General features: G+C 48.9%; 1 protein-coding gene across 1 annotated transcript; it reads right to left on the bottom strand.

Annotated features, from left to right (window-relative positions):
• Nucleotides 1-279: 279 nt before the first annotated feature.
• Nucleotides 280-15,026, bottom strand: UBE2Z (ubiquitin conjugating enzyme E2 Z). The gene is made up of 7 exons (XM_026513076.4): nt 14,623-15,026; nt 12,584-12,656; nt 10,489-10,676; nt 8,033-8,144; nt 5,649-5,761; nt 4,619-4,709; nt 280-2,340 (listed from the first exon to the last, which is right to left on the bottom strand). The coding sequence occupies exons 1-7, from the start codon at nt 14,937-14,939 to the stop codon at nt 2,170-2,172; spliced, it is 1,065 nt and encodes a 354-aa protein (XP_026368861.1). The 5' UTR covers nt 14,940-15,026; the 3' UTR covers nt 280-2,169.
• Between the last annotated feature and the right edge of the window lie 5,538 nt (nt 15,027-20,564).

The raw sequence follows: 20,564 nt of genomic DNA, 5'->3' as shown, positions 1-20,564 counted from the left end.
GTGAAGGAGGAGTTCTTTAGAAGTAACTGAGGCCAAGATGGCATTCCTCTCCTTGACTGCCAGAGGTGAAAAGGCCCTTCTACTTCTAGTTGGCGGGAAACTCATCCCCGGCAGCCCTGCTTCCACCCACGTCCTGTAACCGGGGTTTCCAGCCTTCAGACAACGCATCGAGCACCTTCTCCCTGACAGCTTCAGACCTAGGTGAGAGGTGTGGTTGTTGAGAGGATCCCAGTCTCCTTTGACACAAACCCTCCCACACCCATAGTCGCTTCCTCCTTCTGCCAAAACAAACTTTATTGCACCAAAAAGAAAAAAAAAAAAAACTTCATTTATGTACAGTCAGATATAAAGACATCTCTTTTGACTCCTGTGCATATATTTCCTCAACTCAAGATTAGGGCATAAAAGTCAGGCTGGTATGCCAGACATGCTCTGCCCATGGCAGGGCCAAGGAGAGGATTGTCACTTGAAAGTGGGAACACTTAAATGGATGACAGACAACCACTGGACCAACAGACCAAGGGCATTCTTCTAAGCCCTGTACTTGCTCTGAGAATGGAAGAGGGAAATTGGAAGCAGGGTCCCTTTTTGAGTCTCCTTGTTAAGAGACCCAGCCTTAGGTATCCGAGATAAACTTCCGTTCCCCAAGCCCACTTCCTGTCCAGTTTCTTTGCTTCCTGCCCTCCCAAGTTGGACACTCTCCTTTGTGCCCAACCCCTTCCGAACTCCCCCCGAAGTCCCACGACCCACGGGCAGAGGCCTCCACAGCAGCGGGCAGGGCAGGCACAAGTTATCCTCTCCCGTACACGTGGCTGGATACTGACTGAGGCCCTGCGTCACATGGATCACCAACACCCCACTGGGAGCCATAACAGTAAGAATCTGGAAAGTATGGGGAGAACACACCAAAAAGGGGAAGGCTGGATTCCCTCAGTGCCCAGTACCACAGGGCGCCTAAAGCACATTTTTCTGAGCCAACCAGCTAAAGGATCACTGCAGCTAGATACAGATAGAGAAGCAACACAGCCAGGCAAATGCCCATCAGAGCCAGTGACAGAGCAGCTGGGAGGAAGGGGAGGGGGAGAGGCAAGAGAAGCGGAGGAGCCCAGAGTCCCAGCCCCAGCCCCTCTGCCATTGGCGACCCTTGCTCCCCACAAGTTCCTGGGCATTGAAGTGGGGGGAGGGTGGTGGAGGGGACTAGAGGCCGGGGTGAAAATACACATGGACAGCCAAACAAAACACAACAGGACTAGCATCAGTCTCCCCACTGCACCCCGCCCCCGGAGAAATACCCTCCTTGTGGCTAGCATTTATGAACATCTGTAAGAGACTATTCTATGTAGTGGCTCTTATCCCCCCCCACACAGCAGCTGGCTGTATTGGGAACTTTTCAAATCAGTGATTGCGGGAACAAAATCAGCTGCTCATGGTGCCTGTGCAGGCTTTACCAGGACCTTGGTTCAGTCCGTCACATCTACCTTCTGTCTTAAATCTAGAAATGGGCGAGGGAATGGGGGGGCAGAGGAGAAAGGTGCTCAGGTGCTAGGTAAAGCTTACTGGTCAGCAGCCTAGACTCCACCACTGTTCCTTCTCTTTGGTCTGTCTAGAACAGTGACTATAAATTAGGAAAAACAAAATTATGCTGGCCCATGGGAAGTAATGGGAGAAGAGAGGCAGGGAGGAAAAGGGCATTGGGAAGCCCTGCTTCAAGACTGAAGACAGACAGACAACCACCCAGACTGCTTAAGTGTCACAGACAGCCCCCCACCCAAAGCTCCCTTCCAGATATCCCCATCAATCATTTGGGCACACTCCCTCTTGGAATTACAGTTTCTGTCTCCCACCTACCCCCAAGGAGCTGGCCCTGTGGAGAGGTGTGTCGGTTGGTTGGTTTTTGCCAGAGGCCCTCGCCCTAGGTGCTCCTGCATAGGTACCTTGGCCCCTGCTATGGGATGAACACAACCCCAGATGCTCGAGAGCCAGGGAGGTCAGATCGGGAACAGCCTCCCCACTCCCACACCCTGGGATCCGAGCTTGCTTGGTTCTTGCCATCTTGCAGGATGACGTCACGTTTGGAGGGAGATACACAGTGCCTCTCCATCCCTGGGGTGGGGGGGAAGGGACTTTGCTGGGACTCTTGAGTGGGGGGAGGGGAGAAGGGAGCAGGGTCTAAACCCTCAGGCTCCCATGCAGGTCTGTCTCTGTCCCAGACGAACTGCTATCAGAGTCCATTTCGGCGTTCTCGTTATGGAGCCTCTCCAGCACTTTCTGACGAATCAGTCCCAGGCGCATCAAGAGGGACTGGTAGTCAAAGTGGCCACGCTTCTCTCCAAAAGGGTCCTGTGGGGGAAAGGAGACAAGCGGGATGGAAGATTCGAGTCTGGGTCGCTCACCCTAGAGAGAGCAGCTTCGGGCCCATGTTGGACACACGCTCAACTTCTGAGTCGGGAGTAGAGGAGGGTAGAGCACTGACAGTTCCCAACAGCAGACAGCATACCCTCTGTTTAGGGAAATTATGGCACGTTAACCACCCAGACAGGTCGGGCCTGGGCCAACACTAAAATGTGTCTTCGTTCCCTGGAAGCAAGCCACTACGCAGAAGAGGGTCACAGTAAAGGTGAGACAGGCAAGAAGCAGAAATTCAAGACCAGAGCTGTGATCATTATGTGTGCCTGTGTTTTCAATTAACTTCATAAGAACCACATAAGGGAAATAGCATCCTTCTTTCCCTATATTCAAAAAGGAAAATTTGCTTTTCCAACATCACAGGCGAGTCTGGAACTCGGGAATTCTGACTTCCAGATACATACCCGTACACTCTTCCAGAGAGACCTGTCACCCCCTTCCTGTCCGTTTTGTGGGTGTCCGTTTTGTGGTATCCCTCCAGAGCCACCAGCCTTGATCCTTGTTGTTCTAGATCAAAGATCTCCCAACGTTTTGTAGAAAGGGGTTAACTGTCCTTAAAGTCTCAAAAACAAGGAAGGCTGGAGTGGAGGGTGTAAACACAAGGGACGCAAAATGCTCCGTAAAATGCTCCACAGAGAATCTGGCAGCAAAGCAGCGCACGGCCAGGGTTTAGCCAAGTGGAGACCTCTTTTCTTGAGTCACAGTAAGGTACACGATTTTTCCCTCTCACGTTCTGCTTCTCCCACATCAACTCCTTCCACACTGCTGCGCACACGTCACCCTCATGATCAGGGACCGGTGAACACACCGTCACTGTGGCTACAGCCCACACTTCTCACTGCCGAGGGCTCCAGTCCCCAAAGGCTGGACTCCACACTTCGTCCGGAGCTATCCACTTTTCACATCTTCCTTTTTTCATCCTTGGCTCCATTTCCACCCACTTCCCTCCTCCCTAGACGCTGCTCTTCCCTTTCCTTCTCTCATCACGAGTTATTTTTCCTCCACAGAGTGAATACTGGAAATGCTTTTGAATACCAGCAATGAGACTTCCTCATGGGGAACGTACCATGGCAGGCATCACCTACGATGGACTCTGAACAAGTTAATGCTGAGCTGGCCTTGCCCTCTGAGGTTTTTTGTTTTTGTTTTGTTTTTTATTTTTTAAAAAGTAATCTCTACACCCAATGTGGGGCTCATACTTCCAACCCTGGGATCAACAGTCACAGGCTCCTCTGACGGAGCCTGCCAGGCGCCCCGCCCTTTGAGTCTTCGTGTGGCAGATGGGTGGGAAGTCCTTGAAGGAAGGACAGGGGAACTACCATTTCTAAGCAGCAGCTGAAGAGAGAAGACATTTACTCCTACTGCTGCTGGTGGGGCCCGGGTGGGGAAGCAGCTCAGGAAGAGCTGGAGAGAACTTTAAGTGGCCTCAGTCATTCATCCAAGTCAGCACGATTCTAAGCAAGACCACCAGTAAATGACCCAAAAGACACAAGAACTGGTCCTCAGGACAAGAGGAGTCTCACCCTCTTACCAACCAGGTCTTTTATATTTGAGCCCATTTACAATTTGGTTTAGTAAGACTCTCTCTCTCTCTTTTTTTTAAAGTAGGCTCCATGCCCAATGTGGGGCCTGAACTCACGACCCCGAAATCAAGAGTCACATGCTCTACTGACTGAGCCAGCCAGGTGCCCCAAGAATCTCCTCTTTAAAACAAGCCTAAATCCTGCATTCCTATTAAAAGTGGAAGCACGTTTCTCCAGTGGAGGCAGAGAGTAATTAAACAACTGCACACTGTCTTTGTAACAGGAATCTTTCAACATACAACACCACATACCCAACGTTTCCCTAGCCTCGTTCTCTCAGCACCCCTCTGAGCTAGGGACGGAACTCCATAGAGCACTCAACCTTATCATCACTAAGATTCTGAGAGAGCTGAATGTTCTTGGTTTGAAAAGACTACTAACAAGGGAAGGCATTCCAGGCTAGAAAGCAGGACGGTTCAGCCTCTACTCATGAGCATCTATTCTATGGCAAGACTGAGAAACAGCTCCACATGAGTTAGCAAGTCGCTCTCCTCTCTGGGCCGCAGCGACCTCAATGAACCAAGTTCCTCTTGGCTCTGAATTCTCTGAGAGATGCAGCTGCTATCCTTGGTGGCGGGTTTACGTGGTCTGCTGTGAAGCCTCTGGAGTCAGGGCAGGGGCTGCATTACCTGCATAGTCTGGCCTTGAAGGTGTAGGCGATCTTTGCAAGCCACCTCATAGAAGTCATAATACTCCAGGAAGGACTTCTCCATCACCCCTCTGGAAAACAAGCAGAGAAACTTAAGTTAGGAACGTGGTGGGGAAGGAACCATCCCTTCACCATCTAACCTTACTGCCAAATTAGGATTCCCAAGCCCAGATTCGGTATCTCACAAAGACCCCGTTTTTTGTTTTAGATTTCAGAGAGAGAGGAGAGAGAGGAGAGAGAGAAAGAGAGAGCGTGCACGAGCACGAGGGGCAGAGGGAGAGAGAATCTCAAGCAGACTCTATGCTGAGTGTGGAGCCCGACGGGGGGCTTGATCATGACCTGAGCTGAACCCAAGAGTCAGACGCTCAACTGACTGGGTCACCCAGGTGTCCCGCCCCCCCTCACAAAGATCTTTCAATGGAAAAAGGGAAAAGGAACAGCTGACGGCCCAAGGCTGATTTCTCTTATACCTTAGGGATTATTAAAGGAGGGTGACTATTAATACTGATCATTCGAATCTAACTTCAACTCATGACTCAATCTCATTTGTTTTCCATAGGCCATCCCTAATCCCAAACCTAACTCAAAATTCTTCCGGAAGCTTGTTTCAATAACTCTGACTTTGTTCATCTAGTTTGAACACTTACAAATAAACTCGAACACGGAGAGACGGGCTCCTTATGAAGGGCTCTACACCTCATTTGGCTGTAGATCAAATAAGGATCTTCAACAGGTCCAGGCCCTCATCAAACTGGGGGCTCCCTAAGGGTATGGACTATATCTTTCCCATCAGGCTTGGCACTCTCCTAGAGCACAGCAGCTCTCTCAGCTTCCTCCTGAGTGACCCCCAGCCACCACTCTTTGAAAGCACGAACCATAACTTTCATTTTTCTGTATCTCCCCTGGTGCCCAACAGTGGATTCCGCCTCAAAGGTTCTTAAAGGTATGAACCAGCCAAGTCTGCAACAGGAGCAACAAGTGCCAAGTGGGCGCTCTTGGCGCACACATACCGTAAGGGCTCAGGGCAGGGACACTTTCCTTCCATCATGTCACAGACCGCCACTCTGATGGTCTCATGCCGGATACATTCATTGTAATTTTTGCTGTCTCCTGGATGTCTCTCCTGTAATGCAACCGACACCAGAGTGTCCAAATACAAAATTTAGGGAAAGAGAAAAGTCAACAGGAAGAGACTTCAGGATTAATATGGGGTATGTGAACCAAGTAAACAAACCTAGAAGATCCCTCTCCGACTACGGCAGATACATGCAGTGCAACTGAGTGTTTATTTTTGAGATCATTCACCTCCCCCCACGCGTGCCAATACCCCTCCTCTGTTACAGGTCACTCAACCTGGAAGCAGCAAACCAGACCCATCAAATTCTCCTAAGGCTGAAATGAGGGGCCTCTGAGGTAAAGATTGGTTGGGAAAGAACCAAATGTTAGGAATGGTGGTGGGGTAAAAGGTAAATCTGACATTACAGAGTCTCAGTAAAAAAACCCCGTAACTATCTGGATGCTTCCCAGCTAACTCCTTTCTGTGTCTGCAGGGTTCCACCATCACTGAAATCAAGTACCACGAATGTGTCCGCAGTAGAACTTGAAGTTTCCAAAAGAAAACTCCGACACTGATTGAGAAAGCCAATACGAAAGTGTGGGCATAAACGGAAGGGAGAACAGTCTTCCATCCTTTAACTCCTCCTTTACGCTTCAAGGCTCCTCCGATCACCAAGCTGGGCACCAGAACCCTGGCCTCTGATTAAAACACATCATGAACAGAAAAGACGTACACACCTTCCGTCTACTACCGTGGTTTCCAAAAGGCACCACAGCGAGATCACAGGGGTGCTGTGGGGTACGTTAAAGTTTTTGAAGAAAACCACAGCACTGACCACCTGTCAAACACCACGTGTACTACTAGCTTGGGCTCAGTGGGTCCATTCTGACGTTAAACTGCATTATATTCCTTTCGATGACATGTTATCTTTGTGAAACTGGATTGTCAATCACTACTTTCATAAATACCAAGTAGCAGAGGAAAACAGTAGGGAAGAGAACTGAGGGTGGTGGATCCGATCGGATTCCAAGATCTTCAAAGCTGTGTGGTGCCCAACCAGTGTACCCTTCCTGTCATGAAGCCATTTTAGTTACTGAAGGAAGAAGTGAGTTGTCTGGATCTAACTGCTTAAGAAACCAAACAGCGGGGCACTTCCTTCTGCCTGGGGAGCTGTAAAAAAGCCACCTAGATACCAGGGGCTGTGAACCAATAATGTTTGGGGAGTATTAAGAATAAAAGTCACATCTCTTGAATTTCCAAAGAAAAGACCTTAAAATCAGCTCCTTGGTTAGCCAATGACGTCCTTTTCCATTTCTACCTAATCTCAAAATCAAATACACTATTTGTTTGGAAAGGTGGTTTTGGGAGTAACTTTTGTTCACTCTTAAAGGGTATTTCCCATTGTTCCGGTCTATAAAAGAACCATCAATGTTAGCATTATCTCAAATAGTTTAAAAATTAGTTAAACTGTTTTAATCACCTAGACAGAATTATTACCTTTGGGGATTATCACTGGACTCTTTCCCTGTACTTCTGAGTAATCCTGGCAGCCATTCTGGAGCAATGGAAAAACTCTCAGCTCCAGGGAAAATATTGGGTTCTCCAATTATCTATGTATCTCTGTGAAAGTTAATTAACCTCTCCGTGTCACCATTACCTCATCTGAAAATGGGGATAACATTTACCCCAAGTTAGTAATCTCTGCGCCCAACGTGGAGCTCGAACTCACGACCCCAAGACCAAGAGCTGCCCGCTCTTCCAACTGAGCCAGCCAGGTGCCCTGACCTTGAGTTAGCGTAAAGGTTAAATGTGATATTATATATATGAAAATTTGGCAGCGGCTGGCATATAGTCTACCCCTGGAAAACGCAACTCCCCGCTTCTCTTTGGCAGCCTGACTAAAATATTCTTGTCCTACTAGCTAATGGCTAGGTCCTCTGGCTCTTCAGCCAATAGTACTTTGTAACTAACTCCAGAAGAGCACCTGGCGGAGCAGCCCGTCTCTACAGTTAGTACCTTAAGGGGAAACTGGGAGAATGGACACACAGAGAAGAACCCACCGGTTGTGGCAACAGCCTTTTCCCAAAAGCAGGCTTAAAATGAATTTCCAGATGACTCCACTGATTCCCACCTTGTAGATTAACCCAAGTCAAATGGAAATAACCTGACAGTGTTATTGTCACTTACATTAAAAAAAAATCATTTTCAAGGAGCACACATACCAGCTCCTTTTCTCTCCTATGGTGACATTAAACACACAAACAGGACCCTTAAGCACACCCCTCAGAGCTCTTCAAACTCAGTATTCCACTCCCCAGCTGGTCCCCCTGGCCTTACCTGCTCAAAGCCAGGCTCATTGTGATAGGGGTTCTCAGTCATGAGGGACTGGATGGAGATGAGCACAGAGGAGATGCTCTGGGCTGGGCTCCAGGCGGGGCCAGTCCACGTCCTGCAAAACACAGCAGAGGGCGGGAAGAGGGTGAGGCCAAGTGCCTCGGTGAAGCCACCACAGAGAGACGAGTGCACCAGCACCCTGGGGCCTGGCAGCACCCGCTCAGTGAGTCAACGTTTCTCTTTCACTATTAATGCTCTGGAATTTCCCAGCCTGTCTCACCCTCATTCACCAGAAATCAGTCAACTGCCTAATCCTCTTATCAAGTAGGACAAAAGAAAAGAGGGTAACGCAAGCAAGACGACTTTGAAGGGATTTTCATTGGCCTAGGAAAGCAACAGTAGCCAGGGAAGGTTCCATTCATCACAATGGAAGAAAAAGGTAAGAAAACAGCACCAAAGGCAGTCTAAGTGTTAACCTTTGTGGATCCCGGAGCTTACTTATTTACGGGGTGGGGGTGGGGGGTGAAGGAGTTAGTGAGGAGAAGCTGAGCAAAGGGGCGCAGGGGGGCCTGAAGCCATCTGGTTAGAGGCCATGTGGTGGGGCTGATGACCAGGGATCCTGCTCTGTATCCAGCCCCCAAAGAGTGTCCGATTCTCTGAAGACTACACAACTCTGCCAAAGGACAGGAAGGGAGTAAGGGTCAGACCCATGGAAGGTCTGAGATAATATATGGAAACCATGCTGAATAAAAGAGAAGCCCCCAAATTGCTCCTCTCTTCCATCTACCTGACCAAGTCCTGCGAGGAGGAGCGCAGCCTGGACATTAATGACATTTCTTTTTAGTTCAATTCATTGAAGAGATGGCACCTGATCTGGAAGCTGAACACAACCCAAGCCAGCACGGGCTTGCTCAAGCTCACAGGCCAATTCCCTTTCCCTGCTAAACTCGAGGAAAGCCCAGTCAGGCAAGCTCATTCTCCTCAAGGCCTGCTCTTCTAGCCTCTCGGCCTGCTCCCCTCAGCTCTGCTCCTCCAGGAACACCAGACCCTGCGCTAAGACTTCCCATATTCCGGGAGGCGAGCCAATGAGGTACATTTTCATTACTTTTTTTTTGTCAGTAAGGAAGCCCCAATCTTTTTTTCTAGGTAGGGAGGAAAGGACTGAGGCTGACAGAGGGAACAGTCAACGGAGAACACATGGGAATTTTCTACCCTGTGATTCCTTGCAGTCAAAATTCAATTTCAGGGTAGCTTCTCCTTTTCCACCCAACATGATTCTGCCCCTTTGACCCCACCTTCTTACTTCCCCTGGTTCAACTTTGAGCTGATGTTTATTTAAAACAGTTTTATACTGGCCTCATGGAGAACCTAGAGCAAAAACACTGTGGCGCACAACTGTCATGCGGAAACAACAGCTGAGTTTCCTCGCCGCTGTGGGCTAGATATACCGCTGCCCTGCCAGCAGAGACAGATACCCTAACGACATCAAGGACCTCTGTAAGGACAAACTCCTTTGAAGGACTTCCTCCCTGCCATCATCACAGAACATAACCCTGGATCGGAGAGAGTAAAAAAATAAATAAATAAATCAAATCACGTCTCCAGGTTGGGTCAGCTGCGTCTTCCCCCCGCATACTCGGAAACGTGCCGGACAAGAAAGAAAACAGCGCCACCAGTTTGGATGACTTTCCCAACTTCAACCTGCACTTGGTTCTCCGCCCCGGGGAAATTCAGACCACAGGAACAAGACCAATCCAGAAGACGTGAGAAGACGTTTCCATTCTGAATTTTTAACCCCCAAAGGCACGTGAAAGGGAACGAATGAGAACCACATGAAGCAACATCTCAGTAGCACCCAGAAACAAAATGTACTTGAAACTCATGTTTCTTATCTGATGTGATTTCCAACCTTAGACATTTTTCATTCAGTTGTTAAAATATCATAATCATCTTCATCATCACCACCGCCTCCAAAGCCACTCATTGAGAGACTCAGAAACGAGACACCCACAGTCTTAAATGGCACCGATCTGCAGCCTTTCTCAACCTGTTCGGGAGAGAATTAAGTCCTGATGCCTTAAGGGAGTGGTTCCCCAGCTGCAGTGTGCGCCAGAAGTCACCCGGAGGGCTTGTGAAACACAGATTGCTGGGCCCCAGCCCTAGAGTTTCTGATACAGGAAGTCTAGGGTGGAACCCCGGAATCTGCGGGGCTACAAGCTCCTGGGTGCTGCTGCTCTGGGAGAATCACTTCACTAAGGCAGCCAGTGTAGGTCATAAATGAACTTCTCTCTTTTGCACCTAGAATGGTACGAGTCGTGTACCATCCTGGGGAGAATTGAGGAAACAGTCACTCCAATCGTGTTCTGTGGTTCAGATGAGGAACCCTGGTTGATAAAGGCTGGCCTACAGCAATTATTTGCTAACAACCAACTTGGCCACTTAGAAGAGTCTCCTCTTACCCTAGAATACTCAAGCAGACTTTCCCATTGCGGTAGAAGTTGGGGTTAAACCTCACTGTGTTATTGCCCGTTGTCATCAGTTTGACCCGAGGTGGGTGGATGGGATAGTCGGGCGGACACCGAAACACGAACAGGAAGAAACCCCCTTCATAAGGAGTGTCAAATGGGCCTGTGATCAATGCATGAATCTGCAAAATAAAACCCCATCTCAAAATCGTGAGGTGATGTCCCATCCCAACCCCTCCTGGCTTCCACGTGCTACCCACACCAGCAGCAGGACCGTCAGCGGGCATCCATATTCCACACCCTCACCATGCAGGCTGAGCGGCCCGTACTCACTCATACTGCTACATGCGTTTGGAATTTTAAGAAATCCCATTACGGTGGAGCGGCATCTTACTTGGGGGTTACATTCTAAAGTGAGAGCTCAAGGTGAAAATTGATTCCAGTCAAAAATCACCCTTGAGTGTCCCTTAAAACTCCACGACAGCATGATTTTTGTTTAGACTTCTCTCACCAGTGTTATATGTAACAAATCTAGATGGAACACCACTGTGCAAATTAATATATGCACCTATAAAATATTATCCTAGCATGCTTCATTTTAAGAAACGAGTATGTATTTTTCCTGAGCATGTCAGCTGGGATGTGCGTAGGTTAAACATGCGTGTGATGCGAGCCACCCTCTGCTTAAGTGGCACAAAGGGGACGGAAGATGAACGGAAAAGAGCAAAGGGACTGGAGGCCGCGGCACCAGGAAGAGTGCAGAGCTGCGGGTTGTGATGGAGGCCTGGGCTGTCTGCTGCCTCCGCAGAGGACAGACCTACCGCGGAGGATGTGGCTCAGGCCGCATCCAGCTGTGTCAGAGACAGAAAGAAAAAAGGGGAAAACTCAGGGCCCATTTGGAGCCTTGAAACCATCCTTAGAAATTTCCCCAACACTGTTGGTCAATTTAAAAAGAAAAAAAAAAAAATCGGCAGCATTGAAAACAGAACGCTGAACTCTTTTCCTCCAGCCACGATTACTGAACAAGCTTTCCCTTCCTGAAAAGAGGAAAACCTGAATTGACTCCATTATATTTCTTCTCCTACAAAGGCTGCTAGGCACTTAGGTCTGCTCAGAATTTAAACAGCAAGACGAAAAAAGACCTGCAATCCAATGCCTCTTTGCCCTGGTGGCACCCTGGATTATCTTTTAGCCCTCAGTCATTTGGAAGAGCAAGCGCAAATGGCATCCACGGGACATCAATTCTGGGACCCCAGGGACTAGCATATTAACACTGATACTTGACTGAGGACAAGATGTCCCAGGAAAAACATTTCCAACCACATAAAAAGAAAAAATCAATTTACAGGGAAACCTACTTGAAACAAAATAGATATACCAACAATACACTGTCTGAACTTTTACTGTAAGAAATTTGAAACTATGGAGAGTTTTCATTTAAACAACATTAGATTTAGGAAATGAGATTTCTTCCCAACATCAGTTTAAGTGAAAATTCACTTCTGAGGGTAGAGCGCTCAATGACAGAGAGGCCTAGGTATCTAAGCCAGGGGAATTTCAGCTTCTCTGTTTGTGTGTGGAGGACAAGACAGGAATGGTCTTTGGGGTGGAGAGGATATTCAAAAGCAACCAGTAAGGATAGGAGCCTGAACAAGGCCCTTTAAGTATAAACTCTGTTCATTCAGGTTTGCCCCATCCTCAACTTTCTCTGCATTTGATTTACAGCACCATACTTAAGAATCAAGAGTGACAGGATGGGGGAAGAATTGATTGGGTAGTAAAATGAATAGGATGACTATAATTTTTTAGCCCAACTGGAGCATTTTTGAGAGTGAAAGAGTGCCCTAATAATAGTTAAGCTGGGACAAGAGGCATAAATGGGCATTTTCCAAGCCAACCAGGCCTACTGGCACACTTGTGCAAGGCTCTGCTGCACCTCACTGTGGGACCCTGGGCAAGCCACTTATTCTCTCGGGATCCTGATTTATTCATTTATGTAATCAGAGATGTGAGCTGGATAATCTTTTAGGCTCTTCCAACTTTCTGGGCCCCATTTCCCAATAACCCCCAACCCCCTCCAAGTACATACCTTAGTCATGTCAACAGTATCAGGTACAACGAACATTCCTGGAGGAGGCTCCTTATAAATGGACATGATATCCCTGTATAACACCAAGAGGAGGTGGGGAAGGGAGTGAGGGAGAGGAGAAAAAAGGGGAATCCCTTGAGCAGGACAGTTGTTATCACCTCAACGAGGCCAGGGTCTGAGAAAGTGGTGCTTGGTACCACAAATGTCTGCACTGTCTTGTTGGCTGAGAAATCTCAGCTGAGTACTTGTCAGGCAAGCAGAGAGCAAATTATTATCAAAAGGGCATTGTTTCCTCAGGGGGAGGGGGAAAAATCAGAGATCCCAATGGCATCAGATGTCACCCTGGAAAAGCCACATCCCATTTACTCTCTCTTCCTCCCACAGGGCAATTCATTCACTCCCCACCTCCGAGATTCCCAGGTACTATGACTGAATGCTAAATGAAGACTGCTCAGTAACTGGGAAGACATAATCAACTCCACTAAAAAAGTGAGTCCCATAAACCATGCAGAGGACCGTTGTTGGCAAGAGGATTCTACGAAGCAAGTGAAGCTAGCAAGGAGCAATAATGGTCTTCCTGCCCGGGGGCCCAACAGGGTACATCTCTTCAGACTGGAGGGTACCCTCTGAAATTGCTGAGAGTCTCACATCTGAAAGATGACATGCAGTGGCTACTACAGCTGAGAGGACCTGTAGGTTGTATCGAATAATCTAGAAGGCATCAGCTGTGAGTGAGGGTCTAGAGGACATTCTAGGTGGGAAGACTTGGTAGGGTACATCGGGACATAAAGTTCAAACAAGTGAGAGAGCAGAGGAAAGAAGTACTGGCAGAACTCAAAGACAAAAGTCAGTATTGGCGGACTGAAGTGGATGGAGGACAGGGGCAGAGGGGAGTGCTGAGGTTCTGAAGTTAGAGGTGGAGACCCTAATGAAGCTGGTGTCTATCTCAGGCACTGGGCCAGGTACTTTACACACAGTGTGCTGTTTAATTGTTATTACAACCTTGACAGGTAGGTAGAGACATCCGAAGGGACTTGGAGCCTTGGGGGGGGGGTGTATGAGATTACCTAGATGAAGATGGCTGCAGTGGGGGGACAGAGGGAGAGGCAGAGACTGGTCATCAGGAAACAGGTTTCAGGATTAATAGCGGCTAAACAGCATTACTCTTTTCCTATGCGATAGGTACTATGCTAAGCATTTTTGCAGAAACATTATCTATTAAATGATAGTATCTAAGATCAGTCACCCAAGAAATAAGCACAGAAAGGACTTGGGCCTTTGTTCCTGTATTTCAATTAGGTATATCTGCTTCAGAAAAGTAAACCAGATGACTGAGAGGAAAAAATACAAGAAAGTCTCGAGTGGGATAATACAAGCCAGAGTGAGACTGGGGGGAGAAAGCCTGCATTCCTGGAACAGGTGTGAGAGTGGATAGCTTTAGGGTTCTGGAGAAGTGGTTCAAGGGGAGATTGCGGGTATGTGAAGGAAGCGATCTAGACTTGCGGAGAGGGTCTGAGGAGATGGGGAATAAAAAGAAAGCTTGGCCTCGACTCTGATGCCACGGAAAGCAAGCTCTATGTGTGTTACAAACGGGGCTCGGGAGGAGACGACGGGGGGGGGGGGGAATGGGTGGGGCCTCCGGGCAGCATCTAGCAAGGCTGGGGTGGGGAAGGGGGGAGAGAGGCGGCGCGGAAGGCGGGAGGGGTGTTGCTGAAGCGCGAAAGGGTCGGGTTTCGGGCGGGAGGTATGGGGGAGGGTGTCCGGTACCGAGACGGAGGGCTCAAGGGAGGTAGCCGAGGGGCGGGGTCGGACCTGGGCACGCGAGGAGGGGTTTGATGCGTGTGGAGCTGCGGGAGGGCGGGGGGAGAGGGGACTTGGATCGCGACGCTTCGGGCTGGCAAGACGTGGGCCTTGGAGCTGGGCCGCCGCGAGGGAAGCTCGGAAACAGCGGGCGGGGGGGGGGGGTGTAATGGGAAAGGGGGGGCGGGGAAGGTCGAGCCCCGCAGCTCGGGGCTGGGGGAGGAAAAACCCCAGCTCACCGCTTGATCCGAAGTAGACACTGCGGCGCGGTTCGTTCGCCGTCCCAGTCGGAGCTGAGTGTGGGGTCCCAGTGGCTAAGCAGCGCGGCCCCGTGGGCAGCGGCCGAGGGCGGGAGCCCGGGCAGCGGAGCCAGGCCGCTCCCCGGCCCCCCGGCCCCGCCCGCTGCCGCCGCCGCCGCCCACACATCCGGCAGGAAAGGCGGCCCGAACCCGCTGCCGCTAACGCCAACAACACCGGCGACGCCGCTCGCCCCGGGGCCCGTCGCCCCGGCGCCCGCCGTCGCCGTCGCCGCCTCCTCAGTTGGACTCTCCGCCATCGCTGCTTCGCTTCCGGGACTGCTCGGCAGCACGTCCGCCGACCAGAGCGGCCGCTGCTCCCTCCCGCTCCCGCACCACCGAGAGCCGGGCCAGAGTGTCCCCACCCTCCGCTTCCACAGCCCGGGCGGCGCTGGCTCCGCCCACCCCCGCCCGACCAGCGAGAGGCGTTCTGCAAGAGCGTCCACCCACGGTCCTCCAGGGCGAGAGGGGGTGGGAACTAGCCGGCGGAGCCAGGGCCCCGGGCCTGCGCCGGCCCACGCTTTGCGGGAGGAGGCTCTGAAGCGTGCCGGGTCGCCGAGGTGCGGCGGAGAGCCCAGTGCGGTGCAATGTTTTATTTTCAAGTGTGGCAGGGAGATTATACCCCCACCCTTAACGAGAGAGACCCTCCTCAGTCGTGTCCACGGGATAGGATTGGGGCATCGAGCTTCTTTGGGGGAGGTTCTGAATAGATGAGTCGACTTGCTCAGGGCTCTTTCCTGTCTGAAAACCTCTAATTTATCCTTGCTTCCCGCACCGTCACCACGGAGGGCAGGCTGCCATTGCCCCCTGCCTGCAACAGGACCAAGAGGAAGGCATCAGAACCTGCGAGTGAAAAACGACCTCATTTTAGAGTTTATTCAATATACATTTATGAAGGGGCTACTAAATGCCAGGCACTGTTGCTAGGCGTTGCCATAGGGATAATGAAACAGACCTAGAGAAGCTTGGTAAAAGAAAGAAAATCAGGCCTCCTGACTCCAAGCTCAGTCTTTTCTTCCCACAAGTCCTTGAATATATAGGAATCAAGGGGCTGTGAGTTAAAATCCTGGGAGGATTCTTCAGGGCTTTCCTGGGATTTGTAAGGTGAAATGGCATACTATGGACCAAGAAAACCAGAAGCCTTCGAAAAAAGGTTTTCCCTTTTCTTTCTAGCAAGGACACAGGCTCATAATCTTGTCCGGAATCTCTTGGCTAGATGCATTTCAGAATTGAGAGGAATACTCCCAGTAAGGTCTGGGGCGGCTCCCGGTAACCAAACATTGGTATTTCGACAGCAAAGTGTAAGAATATTCATACTAATTTGGGTACATTTATGAATATTGATACTACGTCAAACAAATAACCTCACTCTGTGTTATATTTTGCTGCCCAAACTGGTTTTTAGAAGAGAAGTCCAGTTTTCACTGCTTCCTGAATTTTCCAATAAGGGACCATGGACTTGAACAGGTAATAGCTAACACTTATTGAGGCTAAACATTTGTTTCTTTAGCTGACATTTATTGAGTGCTTAATATGTGCCAAGCACTTTGTAGACTTTGTCTTATTTATTCCTTTCAACAGCCTTATGAAGTAAGTACTATTATTAGTCCATTCTGACAGATGGAAAAACAGAGGCTTACAGAGGTTCCATCACTTAACCTGGGTCACACCGAAAGCAAGCAACGGATTTGGGGCTGTAAGCCAAATCTGACTCCAAAGAAAAAGTTCTAACCACTATGTGGTACTGTCACAGGCTGGAGCTCTCCCACACTTACCGAAGTTTACTTCCTGTGGTCCTTTGCTACCTGTTGCTCCCAACCCCTATCCCCGCACCCCCCTTTCTCAGGGCTCTTGAGCATGTACTGTCTGTGAATCCAGCAGAGGGCCTGGTACAGCTTAGGTACTTAACATGAAATGCAATGAATCAACATGATGTTTTATATAGATTTCATGTTTTTTGTTGGTATAGCATTTTATCACTCTATGATAAGGATACCAGAATATCATGAAAACATACACAAAAAACTAGGAACAGTTGTTGCCTCTAGATGGTTTGAGGGCTGACAAGGTGGGCCGAAGCATGTGTATGTCTGTGTACCTTTAAAATATTGTACTGTGGATCTATTGCCTATTCAGACTAGGTTTTATTCATTTATTTTTTAAAAGATTTATTTATTTATTTGACACAGAGAGAGACAGCAGAGAGGGAGGGAACACAGCCAGGGGGAGTGGAAGAGGAAGAAGCAGGCTCCCAGCGGAGGAGCCCGATGCGGGGCTCGATCCCATAACGCTGGGATCATGCCCTGAGCCGAAGGCAGACGCTTAACGACTGAGCCACCCAGGCGCCCCGGTTTTATTAATTTTTAAAGGATTTTGGATTTCATTTGGGTATTACTTATTTAGTAAGGTGGTCAAAAGTCAATTCACTGATAACCTCACACAAAGGAAAACAGTACTCCATTGGTCCTCCATGGCTTCAGACTGCAGAGGCCCAAAGATGGCCCAATGGGGGATAGGATTCCTCCGTGTGGTTCTCTCCTTACTACTGGACTATTGTTTTTAGTGGATAGAAAACGCTTACTTTGGGGCGCCTGGGTGGCACAGCGGTTAAGCGTCTGCCTTCGGCTCAGGGCGTGATCCCAGCGTTATGGGATCGAGCCCCACATCAGGCTCCTCTGCTATGAGCCTGCTTTTTCCTCTCCCACTTCCCCTGCTTGTGTTCCCTCTCTCGCTGGCTCTCTCCATCTCTGTCAAATAAATAAATAAAAAAATCTTTAAAAAAAAAAAAAAAAGAAAAGAAAACGCTTACTTTGGATCCAGAAGAAAGAGGTTCCAGCTTTTGATCTGTACCACTCTACCAATAGCCTCTTTGAGCCTATTTCTGCATCCACAGAACAGTGCTAATTCTTACCTCTTAGGGTTTTTCTGAGGATTAAGGGTGACAATTCTACAAGTGTTTTGTAGAGTGGCAAGCACTGTCTAATCCCACTTGTCCATGTACTGTCTCTCCTCCAGGCCTTTGCTCATACTTTCTCTACCGGGAATTCTCTTTCCCTCTACTTTACCAGGGGAAATCCTAGTTATTGAACCTCTGAGCCTCTATTCCTCATCAGTAATACTGGTAAAATGATAGTAGCTAGAAAGAAGAGCTAATGTGGGGCACCTGGGTGGCTCAGTCGGTTAAGTGGCCAGCTCTTGATTTTGGCTCAGGTCTTGATCTTGAGGTCCTGGGATCGAGCCCCACGTCAGGCTCCACACTCAGCAGGAAGTCTGCTTCAGCATTCTCTCTCTCTCTCTCCCTCTGCCCCCCCCCATGCACTCTCTGTCTCTAAAGTAAATAAATGAATCTTAAAAAAAACAAGAAAGTGATAATGTGATAATGAATGCTCACAATACCTGGTCAGAGTAAATGTTCAATAATTATTAACTCTTATTATTCCTACTCATCGCCAGTGCAGGCCGAAATACTACTTTTTCTGTCAAGCCGTAGCACCTCCAGGTGTATTATTATTATTACTATTAATTAGCCATTTAAAATTACTCCATCCTCGAGTTTATTGTAGCACATACTACTTTTTGTTTTACTGGTTTGGTTACTCATCTGTCTAGCTACTCCGTGCGACACACTCTAGGGCAGAAAACATGGAGCACCCATCTTGGACCTCTAGGAACTGACATTCAGGGAGTGCTGCAGACATGGTGAACAGAGCAGAAATGAGGACATGGTAGCCAGCTGCCCTTCCCCTGGCCATGGATCTCTAGAATTTCAGCTCCTCCTCCTTCTCCGATATGCCTGTTTTTCTTTCCAAAGGGCTGAGCCAGGCTTGCATAAGGAATCTGCAAGACAAGGCCCAAAGGGCTGTAGAGCATGGCAGCTGCTTAAAGGACCAGCTCACCACCTTCCAAGGGAACTCCAGGAAGCCTCTAAGCCGGAAAAGAGGAAGGGCCAAGGAAAGGCTAGCAGCAGAGTGTCAGAAGCTGGCATTACTTAGTCCAGTGTTTACTGACTTTTCAAAGGCAACACCTGGCTGCTTTTCTGGCAGCTTGGCTAGAGGGCAAGAGTGTGCCTTCTGCAGCCTCTCCCATGTCCTCTGGGGGTGGATGACACAACTAAGCGGTCTCCCTACAGGAATTTGGATCCTAGCCTCTTTCTCCTCCACAGCATTGGACTGCCCTGCATTGAGCCATCTCGTAGTGCAACGAAGTTTGGTAGCACCTTGCTCATGGCAACTAGGCAAGTGTCCTCCCCCAAGGACAGAGGCCAGCAAGCATCATAGAGTCCAGGTCACTGCTGTGCCTCAACTCTAAGAAGAGAAATTGTGACGATCTTTCTCCCCTTTCCCAAAGTTCTGTGTCCCTCAGGAGTAGTCCTTCCCCTACAAGGCCTAGCCTTTTGTCCTGGGCTCAATGCTCAGGGGTAGATGAAGAGTTCCCATCCAGGTCATAAATCCTGGACTAAAAGGAAAAATCAGAACTTGGACTGGGGTTTTGCGGCTTCTGATTACAATAATAATAGCTAATAATAATAATAATAATAGCTATATTAAAGAAATTTTAAAGAAAGATTGAATTTCTTTAAAGTAATCTCCACACCCAAAGTGGGGCTCAAACAACCCCGAGATCAAGTTGTATGCTCTTCCCACTGAGCCAGCCAGGTGCCCCCTTGAAAAATTTAGTAATACATGTGTTATTACATCTCTCTGAATACATTCTGATGTTACATGTATCTCATTAATACTGCAATGCCTGTATTATATGTATTATCATTATTTGATGTATTTACCTATAGTCTCATTTTGTTGTCCCAACCCCTGTGAATTGTTTTTTTTTTTTTTTAAAGATTTTATTTTATTTATTTGACAGAGACAGCCAGCGAGAGAGGGAACACAAGCAGGGGGAGTGGGAGAGGAAGAAGCAGGCTCCTAGCGGAGAAGCCTGATGTGGGGCTCAATCCCAGAACGCTGGGATCACGCCCTGAGCCGAAGGCAGACGCTTAACGGCTGAGCCACCCAGGCACCCCTCAACTCCTGTGAATTGTTTTTGTTTTTTTTTTAAAGATTTTATTTATTTATTTGACAGAGAGAGGGAGAGCCAGAGAGAGGGAACACAAGCAGGGGGAGTGGAGAAACAGGCTCCCAGCGGAGGAGCCTGATGTGGGGCTCGATCCCATAACGCCAGGATCACGCCCTGAGCCGAAGGCAGACGCTTAACGGCTGAGCCACCCAGGCGCCCCCTGTGAATTGTTTTTAATCCCATTTTAGAGATGAGGAATTCGAGTCTCAGGGGAGAGAATTACCCGGTTAAGAAGTGGCAGGGATGGCGTTTGCATTCCCCTCTGACTATGCTCTTTGCTACCATGCTGAACTCTTAAGGAGTGGTTACTAATTGTTTTTGGTTACTACCTCTGAGAGTATAATGAAAACAACGGGTCCTCTCCCAAGAACGTGTATCTCTGTATCTACTCATAAGTATTTTGCACTAAGCAAATTGGGTCCACCCTAGACCACAGACCCTAAAGAATCTCAATGGTAATGGACTAACCAGCCTTGTTGGGGGTGGGGCAGCAGTCTCCCCTGACTCTCTAGGGTTCCCTAGGCCCCACTACATTCCCAACCTTGCTGATTTGGATTTGTAAGTCCAGCAATTCCAAGCCTGTTTGGAGCTCACGGTCAAGGGAAATTCTTGCCAGCCCCTTGGCAAAAACTAAGTTCCTGGAGCTTCACAGAAGTAAAGACAATCACCTTCCCTGGGGGCTGCTCCTTGATTTACCATTAGAGGGTAGTGACCTGGCAAGGATGCCAGCCTGACGTCCCAAAAGGTTACTACGTTCCGTTTTTAACATTACTGGTTAATCCATTGCTCCCTTGGGGATACCTCAGCTGCCA

The sequence above is a fragment of the Ursus arctos genome, unplaced genomic scaffold, assembly GCF_023065955.2.
Source record: "Ursus arctos isolate Adak ecotype North America unplaced genomic scaffold, UrsArc2.0 scaffold_24, whole genome shotgun sequence".
NCBI classification, from domain to species: Eukaryota; Metazoa; Chordata; class Mammalia; order Carnivora; family Ursidae; genus Ursus; species Ursus arctos.
Note: the sequence above shows the minus strand (reverse complement) of the source record. Positions and strands in the feature narration are given on the sequence as shown.